The sequence below is a fragment of the Nomascus leucogenys genome, chromosome 7b (assembly GCF_006542625.1).
Source record: "Nomascus leucogenys isolate Asia chromosome 7b, Asia_NLE_v1, whole genome shotgun sequence".
NCBI classification, from domain to species: Eukaryota; Metazoa; Chordata; class Mammalia; order Primates; family Hylobatidae; genus Nomascus; species Nomascus leucogenys.
The window spans coordinates 52,467,890-52,478,967 of record NC_044387.1 but is presented as its reverse complement, the minus strand read 5'-3'; the positions used below and the strand labels follow the sequence as shown (position 1 = coordinate 52,478,967).

General features: G+C 51.5%; 1 protein-coding gene across 1 annotated transcript; it reads right to left on the bottom strand.

Annotated features, from left to right (window-relative positions):
- Positions 1-6,526: 6,526 nt before the first annotated feature.
- LOC105740042 (immunoglobulin lambda-like polypeptide 1) lies at positions 6,527-9,345 on the bottom strand. The gene is made up of 3 exons (XM_012507870.2): positions 9,179-9,345; positions 8,325-8,485; positions 6,527-6,929 (listed from the first exon to the last, which is right to left on the bottom strand). Exons 1-3 carry the CDS (start codon positions 9,343-9,345, stop codon positions 6,610-6,612), a joined length of 648 nt encoding a protein of 215 aa, XP_012363324.2. The 3' UTR covers positions 6,527-6,609.
- Between the last annotated feature and the right edge of the window lie 1,733 nt (positions 9,346-11,078).

Sequence of the window (11,078 nt, the reverse complement as noted above, 5' to 3'; positions counted from 1 at the left end):
GTTGTTATTGGAAGTCACCCTTGGCAAGAATCTCAATAGAAAACCCTGGTATGGCCGGGCGCGGTGGCTCACGCCTGTAATACTACCTACCACCTTGGGAGGCTGGGGGGGGGTGGATAACTCAAGGTCAGGAGTTTGAGACCAGCCTGGCCAACATGGTGAAACCCCATCTCTACTAAAAATACAAAACATTAGCTTGGTGTGATGGTGGGCACCTGTAATCCCAGCTACTCGGCAGGCTGAGGCAGGAGAATCGCTTGAATCCAGGAGGCAGAGGTTGCACAGTGAGCCGAGATCATGCCATTGCACTCCAGCCTGGGTGACAAGGGTGAAACTCTGTGTCAAAAAAAAAAAAAAAAAAGAAATAAAGAAAACCCCAGTTACTAAAGTCAGTTCCACCAGCATTTCTGTTTTTCTGAGTCTGATAGCTTTCATTTGCTCACCAAATGTAGTTATACACAAATTTTTGACTGCTTTTCTAACTAAATGCTTCTCTCCTGTCTTACAAGTGTTAGTTCTTGTCTGCAACTTGACCATAGCTACCCCCAGGGCCCTGGTCCCACTCTCAATAGAGAGTTATGGCTGTGTATCCTCAATGAAACCCTGGGACACATCACACTTCCCTCCTCATCTATAAAATAGGGACTGAACACATCCTTCCCAGCTCTGTAATGCTAGGACCTACCAACTCCCTTTTCTCCCTCTGTTTCTTCTTTCCATGGCAGGGGTACTCAAATATTTCTTTTATTTACTTATTTATTTTTTGAGATGGAGTGTCGCTCTGTTGACCAGGCTGGAGTGCAGTGGCACGATCTCGGCTCACTGCAACCTCCACCTCCCAGGTTCAAGCAATTCTCCAGCCTCAGCCTCCTGAGTAGCTGGGACTACAGGCACGCGCCACTGCATCTGGCTAATTTTTGTATTATTAGTAGAGATGAGGGTTTCACCATGTTGGTCAGGCTGGTCTTGAACTCCTGACCTCAGGTGATCCGACCGACTCAGCCTCCCAAAGTGCTGGGATTACAAGTGTGAGCCACCACGCCCGGCTTCAGATATTTCTTTTGCTAATAATGCGTAAAGCATTATTTTCTTATACAAAATTGAGAACACTACAGTGGGGAACCACTGTCCTCATTGGATAAGGATGAACAGTCAACATCTGGCAAGCATTATGTGCCTGACACTCTTACAACTGTGGCCTACTAATTTAACCTTCAGAAACAGTCCCATTTTACAGATTTTACAGAATAAGTCTAGATAGAAAGGTCAAGTAACTTCCCCAAGGTCCCACGACTGCCCAAGGTGGGGCCAAAATTTAGTCCTGAGGAATCTTGATCCCCACAAGATGATTGTGATTACCAGAAAGTAAAGGTAGAAGTCAAGCATGGAGGGGAAGTGACATTGTAGATTAGTGTATTTTAAGAAAAATGGCTGGGCACGGTGGCTCACAGCTGTAATCCTAGCACTTTGGGAGGCCCAGGTGGGTGGATCACCTGAGGTCAGGAGTTTGAGACCAGCTGGGGGAAATTGGCAAAACCCCATCTCTACCAAAAATATAAAATGAGCTGGGCATGGTGGCACATGCCTGTAATCCCAGCTACACAGGTGGCTGAGGCAGTAGAATCACTTGAAGCCAGGAGGCAGAGGTTGCAGTGAGCTGAGATCGCACCACTGCACTCCAGCCTGGGCAGCAGAGCAAGACTCCATCTCAAAAAAAAAAAATTTTTTATGTGGAATTTTAAATTCCTCCCCTTCATTCAACATTAAATCCCTTCCAAGGATGAGGCACTGCATGGGCCTGAAACAGTCCCAACACTCAGTGAGCTCAGGCAGATGAGTGAACAAAGGCTTAGAGAGTTCAGTGGTCTAAGAGTACACTGCTGGGCAGTGAGTGAATCTGGAATACAAAGGCTCATTCACTGTCCAGCAGTAGAGTTTAAGCAGAGTTTAAATTTTATTCTGGAAACATGACAGTCACTGAACCACACAGAGGTGAGGAGTCTCTATCAGATGTGTTTGCAGTGAGGTCTCTCTGTACAGTAGAGGACTGATGGAAGCAGTGGGACCAGTTAAAAGACATTATGTTGGGAGGCCTAGGTGGGTGGATTTAAGGTCAGGAGTTTGAGACCAGCCTGGCCAACATGGTGAAACCCCGTCTCTACTAAAAATACAAAAATACAAAAATTAGCTGGGTGCAATGTCAGGTGCCTGTAATCCCAGCTACTTGGGAGGCTGAGGCAGGAGAATCCGTTGAACCTGGGAGCCGGAGCTTGCAGTGAGCCAAGATGGTGCCACTGCACTCTAGCCTGGGCGACAGAGTGAGAATCCACTTCAAAAAAAAAAAGCTAGTTTTGGACTCTTAAGCATCAGATTGAAATGGAGCTCTCTAGTTGAAAGTTGGATAGAAACTTCTGTAGGCTAAGTCCATTCTGTGACATCACAACTAATGTTTTAAAAAATAACACATACACTAAGTCAAACGATTAAGGAAATTTCCTAAAATTTACATACTGATAAAAAATTACATACTAAGAATATCACAATTTTTTAGTTATTACTTTCTTAGAGCAACTTTGAATTTATGATTCTAGTGAATGAGGTGTCATGTAAAATAAAGCTATTATATAAAAACATTTAAATTTTATTGTCATCAGAGCATATAGAAAACAATTGAAGCCATGGGTATGGCAGGGATTGCTTTAAAAAGCTGTGACTAATAAGGGGAGTTGGAAAGAAAGGAGACTTGGGGGCCAGGCACGGTGGCTCACAACTGTAATCCTGACACTTTGGGAGGCCTAGGCGGGTGAATCACCTGAGGTCAGGAGGAGTTCGAGACCAGCCTGGCCAACATGGTGAAACCCCGTCTCTACTAAAAATACAAAATTAGCGGGGCGTGGAGGTGGGCACCTGTAATCCCAGCTATTCGGGAGGCTGAGGCAGGAGAATTGCTTGAACCCAGGAGATGGATGTTGCAGCCTGGGTGACAGAGCAAGACTCTGTCTAAAAAGAAAAAGAAAAAAGGAGACTTGGGGAATAGGGAGATTTAAGTGGCATTAAGTAAAGCCTGCAAATGTGAGCAGTGAGCGTCAGGGTACCTGAGTGTTCATCAGAAACAGCTGATCCGGTGAGTCTCATCACAATGGAGCTGGTGTCTGCTTCTGATTTCTGTAATGGCCGAATCTAGCACTGTACCTGGTCAATAGGGACTCAATACCTAATACCCCAATGAACAGAGTAAAATTCTGTCAGTTCAGAAATACGTCCATACCCACCAACTTCCCTCGTGGAGTTTTACTTCTTTCACTTACTGCAATGTTTTGAAGTTCATGCCTCCTGTGGCCTGTATCCATAGTTTCTTTTCTTTATGTAACTGAGCAGTACTCCACTGTATGCACAGACCACATGGGTCTATCCATTCTCTAGCTGACGGACACTTGGGTTGTTTCCAGTTGTTGCCTATAGTGAATGAGGCTGAGAACATTTATGTACACGTCTTTTTGGAACACAGGCTTTCATTTCTTCTAGATAAATTCCTAGGGCTGGAATTGCTAGGTCAAATGGCTAGTTTATGCTTAACTACTTTTTTTGCCTTTCTTGTTAATGGAAAAGACTATACTGATACATGATATTGGACTTTTTTTTTTTTTTTTTTTGAGGCAGAGTCTCCCTCTGTCACCCAGTCTGGAGTGCAGTGGTGCAATCTTGGCTCACTGCAAGCTCTGCCTCCCAGGTTCACGCTATTCTTCTGCCTCAGCCTCACGAGTAGCTGGGACTACAGGGGCCCGCCACCATGCTCAGCTAATTTTTTTCTATTTTTAGTAGAGACCGGGTTTCATCATGTTAGCCAGGATGGTCTCGATCTCCTGACCTCATGATCCACCCGCCTCGGCCTCCTAAAGTGCTGGGATTACAAGTGTGAGCCATCACACCCGGCCTATATTGGACATTTCTCAGGTACATGTGCTGTTTGGTTCCGTGCATCCAGCATGTCATCATCAAGTCAGGATATCTGGGGTATGGCCTAGAGTATTTATCATTTCTATGTGTTGAGTATATTTCAAGTTCTCTCTTGTAGCTATTTTGAAATATACATTATTGCAAACTATAGTCACCCTACTCTGCTATCCAATATTAGAACACATTCCTTGCATCTAACTGTAAGTGTGTATTCATTGACCAACCTCTCTGCATTCCCTTCTTATACCCGGAGAAGGAGAGAGGAAGGAGGGAAAGGAGCTGTGGCGGCTGAATTAGGGCCCAGAGATGGCTGTGTCCCAGTCCCAGGACCTGTCCATGTGCTGTGTTGTGTGACCACAGGGACTTTACAGATGTGATGATGTTAAGGGGCCTGAGGTGGAAGATGATCCTGGGTTATGTGAGTGGGTCCAAGATGGGGTCTTTTTTTTTTTTTTAAGATGGAGTCTCGCTCTGTTGCCCAGGCTTGAGTGCAGTGGTGCTATTTTGGCTCACTGCAAGATGTGCCTCCCAGGTTGATGCCATTCTCCTGCCTCAGTCTCCTGAGTAGCTGGGACTACAGGCGCCCGCCACCACACCTGGCTGATTTTTTGTATTTTTAGTAGAGACAGGGTTTCACCGTGTTAGCCAGGATGATCTCGATCTCCTGACCTCATGATACACCCATGTTGGCCTCCCAAAGTGCTGGGATTACAGGCATGAGCCACTGTGCCTGGCCAAGGTGGGGTCTTTATAAGGGAAAGAAGGAGGCAGGAGGGTCAGAGTGAGAGCAGGTGTGGGGGTAGAGGGAAAGAAAGGGAGAGAAGGAGGGAGGGTGAGAGAAGGTGGTGGGTGGAGAGAGAGAGAGAAGAGTGGGAGAGAGATTTGAAGATGCTGAGCTCTGGCTTTGAAGTTGGAGGAAGGGTCCAGGAACTCCGGGCATCCTCTAGAAGCTGGAAAAATCCTAGAAACGGTTTCTCGCCAGAGCCCTCAGAAGGAGCCTGGCCCAGCTGGCACCCTGATTTTAGCACTCTACGATTCGTTTTAGACATCTGACTCCAGACCAGGGAGAGAATCAACGTGTGATGTTTTAAGCCTCTAAATTAGGGGTCATTTGTGACAGCAGCCACATGAAAGTCAAACAGGAGCCATGGGAGAGACTCCCTAGGATGCCCCGAGGGTCCCTCCCTGGCCCCACCCACAGAAACACAGGCCTGACCACTGCTGGTGCCCCCACCCCTCTAACACCCTGATGAGCAGGAACCATGCAGGAGGGGCTGGGTGTGGCTGGGCCCTGTTCTCTCCCCCGACACCTTCTTCTCAGAGAGCAGCTGGAGCCCCAGACCCAGGGAGCCTCACAGAGAAATGCCCAACACAGGACCTGGTTTTCCATTTCCCAAAATGATGCTTCCTCCAAAGATGGCCAGTGACTCTCTGTGCCAAGCATCTGAGAAACTCTCCATGTCCTAGTGCTGCCAGGCAGTCACCTGTGCACATGTCAGAGCCCAAATCCCATCAATAGTGAGGCCTTGGGTAAAACACATCCCCACTTTTAATTATGAGGAGATGCCTGGCCTCAGCATTGAGAACACCAACTTCCCTCGAGCAAAGACTTGTTTAATCTCAGAAATGAGGGAGCACACCAGCCTGAACAACATGGTGAAATCCTGTCTGTAATAAAAATACAAAAATTAGCTGGGCATTATGGCATGTACCTGTAATTCCGGCTACTCAGGAGGCTGAGGCAGGAGAATCAGTTGAACCTGGGAGGCAGAGATTATGGTGAGCCGAGATCGCACCGTTGCACTCCAGCCTGGGCAACGCAGTGAGACTCCATGTGAAAAACAAGAAAGAAATAATGGAGCACCTATTACTCTTCTTGCACAGGTTCCTGGGGAGCTCAGAGCCTATCTTTTGCAAGTGTCCTGAGCCTCTTGCAGGCCTTTCATGTGTGTTTCCTTCCTGGCTTCCTCCTATTTTTCTCACACCTCTGAACCTGCTGTCAGGTGAAAAACCAAGGTGGGCCCAAAATGTAAGAGCTCATGAATTTGATGGTGTTGGGGTGGCCTGGACAGTCCGGCCCTCAGGGGTGGGGAGCTGGGCAGAGAGGAAGGAGGGCATTCCAGGGGCCGCGGACAGAAGCAGAGGGACTCCAGGCCCGGAGTAGGACTTCCAGGCTGAGGAAAGAGAGGCCGTGGGTGGGCAGAGGGTCCAGACCAGGACAGGGACAGAGGGCATATCTGGAGGCTCAGCCAGAAATAGCTCCCTCCAGAAAGCAGGCAGCGAGTCAGGGGTTGAGCTGCAAGGAGAAAGGGGAGGAGGGAGAGAATGGAAGGACTGGTGTTCAGTGAGCCGACACCTCCTATCCTGGCCTATTTCCCCAGGGGACACCCATGGGAGGCTGTGATCCTCTCCTCCAGGCTACCTTCCCACTGGTGCCAGGATTCCCCCAGCGCCACACTGAGAACCCAGGAGAAGCATCACATTATATGAGAGATAAGAAATGAAGAGAGGGGGCAGGATTTCTGGTTGACAAAGGATATTTATTGAGGGTTTACTGGGTACAGGAGAAGGGCTGGATGGCTTGGGATGCAGAGACCCCTCCCCTGGGATCCTGCAGCTCCAGGCCCTGTGGGTGGGGTGGGGGCTGGGAACCTATGAACATTCTGCAGGGGCCACTGTCTTCTCCACGGTGCTCCCTTCGTGCGTGACCTGGCAGCTGTAGCTTCTGCGGGACCTCCACTGCTCGGGCGTCAGGCTCAGGTAGCTGCTGGCCGCATACTTGCTGTTGCTCTGTTTGGAGGGTGTGGTCATCTCCACGCCCTGGGTGATGGGGGTACCATCTGCCTTCCAGGTCACCCTCAAGCTTCCCGGATAGAAGTCATTCATGAGACACACCAGTGTGGCCTTGTTGGCTTGGGGCTCCTCAGAGGACGGCGGGAACAGAGTGACCGAGGGGGCTGCCTTGGGCTGAGCTGGGTGGACAGAGGAGGGGGTGAGAGATGGCAGAGGCAGTGTGGGGTGTTGTGGAGCGCCTCTCTCTCTCTAAAGTCTCTGGGAGGGTTCATGGTGTGACTGTCTGGTCCACCCAGGGCCTCTCTTTCCCTCCTCATTCCCTCCTTTCCACTGGAGCCCTCTGGAGAGCAGAGAGCCCCACGCCTTCTTAGGAACCCTTCCCAAGTCACCTTTCCCAGGTGTCCTGGCCCAGCCCTTTCCTCTGCAGCCTCGGTTTCCCCGTGTGTACCCAGGGCAGGCTGTGCTCCCTCCTTCCTGTTTCTGGAGTCTGAGTTTGGAATCTAGGGGTCTCCCCCACAGCACACAAAACCGTCCTGGCAGGGTGTGGGGAGGCCCAAGCCTGGCATGGCCTGGAGCTTCCTGTCCCCTGGGGCATCAGGCTGTGCCCCAGCCTGGCCCACTCAGCTCTCCCGGTGAAGTGTGGGCTCCACCCAGACAAACCCTGGAGCTCTGCCGTCGCCCCTGTCCCCACCAGCCCGACCCCAGGACTCTTCACATCAGCTGGGTTCTTGGGGCTGCTCCCCCAGACTTTGGGGCACCGCAGCCCCCATGTCCACCCCAGCAGACTCTGATGCCCCTGGACTTCACCTGGCAGCTGTGGAGTTCTCTGCACCCCCGTTTACTCCCCACTAGTCACCTCCTGAGTCTAAGGTGCCCTTCCTCAAGTGAAGGCGGCAGATCAACCCGTGAACAGAGAGACACCAGGTTCCAGAGGTGATGGGGCTCCAGGGACACACATCTCTGCCCTAAGAGACCGTCTCCTTTCTGGTAACTGATCTGGGAGGGCTGGGCTCTGGGACTTCACCCAGTCTCACCCGTCCCTCAGTGTCCCCATGTCCTCATGACCCAGCACAGGCCACAGAGCTGCAGCCTAGACCCAGAGCCCTCTCTGTGCCCTCCATTGATCTCCCCTCAAGGTGACCCCTGTGTCCCCAGGCCCCAGTGTGGCCCTCACAGGCTGGATGGGCATCCAGCTCTCAGCCTAGACCCTGGGGTCCCAGGGACTGTCTCTAAGGCCACTCCAGGGCCCCTCATCAGAACCGGCATCTGTCCCTCACTCAGACATCTGCCCTGGGAGAGGGGAGGAGCCCTGACCCCGCCCAATCCCAGCCCAGGCCCCGGGACCAGGCTGTGTCCCGCTGTTGGAACCTGAAGGCGGCTGCTCCCACTGTAGGGGCCCTTCCTGCTGGTTACCCTGAGACCAGCCTGCTTCCCCCAGACCCCATGGAGAAAGGAAGGGTTCCATGCTTAAGTACTGGAGGGCAGAGGGGAAGAAGCCCCAAAGAAAGAAAACAGATTTTTCCACAGACAGGAGAGGGTGGGACAGGCTGGGGAAAGTTGTGAGAGCCACTTACCTAAAACAGTGAGCTGAGTCCCGCTGCCAAACACATGCTTCAGTGAAGTATGCTTGGATTGAAACCCCCGGGGCCAGCACCTGGGGCCAGTCCAGGAGCTGCGCTGGAGCAGGAACCTGCTGGGTGTGAGGGGCACAGGGCTGCAGTGTGTAGTTTGTGACCTGGGCACAGGGCAGGGGGGTAGCCAGTATCCCAGTAGTGTCCCCCAGTAATGTCTCTGTGCCTGTCCCTTTTCTGAGGCAGGTGCCACCCACAGCCTTGGAGTCACCCCAGCGTGTGTCCCCCTCTCTGAAGCTGTTGGTGCTGATGGCAACGCTGGGCCCAGTAGGTCCCAGCAACACCCTGAGTGACACATCCCCTCAGGCAGCTATGTGGTGTGGCTGAGGAGTCCTGAGCTGGCGCGGACCTGCCCAACCTCACTTGGCCTCATTTTAAGAGCCTCTGAAATCCACCACAAGTGTCCACAGTCAAGCCAGGCTGACTTCCTCCCTGGACCAGGCCACTGGGTCATTCCTGACTCAAGAGGAGAGTCCTCTGCTTTTAGATCTATCCATGGAGATGCAGCTCAGTCCCACTTTGTTCATGAAGCCTTTTCTGATCATTTCTTCCATCTGTCCATCTGTCTGTCCATCTATGCATCTGTCTTTCATCTGTCTTTGCATCCATCTATCATCTGTCCATTCGTCCATCCACCTACCTGTCCGTCCATCCATCTATAGATCCATCCTGTCTGCCAGGCACTGTTTCGTGTGCTGGGGACATGGTGTGGTCCCCCAGGCTCTCACCCCCATCTCTCCCAGGTCATGGCCAACAAGGCCCTCCTCATGGTCATGTCCAAGGTCCTTCTGCTGTACCTGGTGTCTCCGCTGGATGTGACACGGGGCTGGCCCCTCTTTCCAGTGACTTTTTTCCCCTTGGGGTCTGAGACTCCCCTTTCCTCTTCCCCTGGCATCTGTTTCTCAATGGCCCATGCCTGGCTGCTGACTCCCCACACCCCCACCCAGACCTCTTTCTTAGCCATCTTCACACTCTGTGGCCCCCACTACTGCCCATATGGTGAGGCTGGGGTCTATCCCAGCTCCAAACCCTCTCAGCTCCTCAACTGCCTACTAACCATGCCCAGTGGGCTACCCAACAGGAGTCTCAAACTCATCACGTCCAGAGGAGATGACCACCTTCCCCCAGCCCAGCTCATTCTCCGTCTTCATCTCATCACAATGACCATGGGCGGTCTCAACCCCTCAGCCAGAAACCTGGAGTCCCTGGACTCAGTCACCTCACCTCCCACACTGAAATGGCTTCTGCGTACTTAGCTACTGCATCTAGACATTCCTTTTTTTTTCCTTTGAGACAGAGTCTCACTCTGTCGCCCAGGCTGGCGTGATCTCGGCTCACTGCAACCTCTGCCTCCCAGGTTCTAGGGGATTGTCCTGTCTGAGCCTCTAGAGTAGCCGGGATTACAGGCATGCACCACCACACCCGGCTAATTTTGTGTTTTTAGTAGAGACGGGATTTCACCATGTTGGCCAGGCTGGTCTCGAACTCCTGACCTCAGGTGATCCACCCGCCTTGGCCTCCCAAAGTGCTGGGATTAGAGGCATGAGCCACCGCACCTGGCAACATTCCTTTTAAAGCTAAAAGAAGGCTCAATATAATTAAGAAACAATAAAACCACCCTCTGAGACTCCAAAACCACAAAAAGCTTGAATGTTTTTTTCTGGATTTTAATCTCAAACTCTCTTTGGTACAAGAATGTGGTGTTGCGGCCGGGCGCAGTGGCTCACGCCTGTAATCCCAGCACTTTGGGAGGCTGAGGCGGGCGGATCACGAGGTCAGGAAATCGAGACCATCCTGGCTAACACGGTGAAACCCCGTCTCTACTAAAAATACTAAAAATTAGCCGGGTGTGGTGGTGGGCACCTGTAGTCCCAGCTACTCGGGAGGCTGAGGCAGGAGAATGGCGTGAACCCGGGAGGCGGAGCTTGCAGTGAGCCGAGACTGCGCCACTGCACTCCAGCCTGGGCGACAGAGCGAGACTCCATCTCAAAAAAAAAAAAAAAAAAAAAAAAAGAATGTGGTGTTGAGCTGAGGCTTACTGGGTGTGAGCTCCCTGCCAGGGGCTCAGACCAGAGTGTTTCTACCTTAGAAGCTGGTCTAGTAATTGGTGATTGGTTTTGTGATGTAAATACAAGATTTTTTTTGTCGTTTATTTATTTGTTGAGACAGGGTCTCGCTCTGACGCCCAGACTGGAGTGACATGGCGCCATCACAGCTCACTGCAGCCTTGGTCTCCTGGGATCAAGCAATCCTCACACCTCAGCCTCCTGAGTAGCCAGGACCACAGGCATGTGCTACCACACCCAGCTAATTTTCTTTTGGTATTTTTTTGTAGAAATGGGGTGTCACCATGTTGCCCACCCTGGTCTCGAGCTCCTGGTCCTCCTAAAGTGCTGGGATTACAGGCATGAGCCACCATGCCCAGAGAGATTTTCTTTTTTCTTTTTTTTTTTTGAGACTGAGTCTTCCTCTGTCGCCAGGCTGGAGTGCAGTGGTGCCATCTCGGCTGACTGCAACCTCCGCCTCCCTGGTTCCGGCGATAGTCCTGCCTCAGCCTCCAAGTAGCTGGGACTACAGGCATGCACCACCACGCCCAGTTAATTTTTATATTTTTAGAAGAGGAGTGGGTTCACCGTGTTGGCCATGATGTTCTCGAATTCCTGACCTCGTGATCCACCCGCCTCAGCCTCCCAAAGT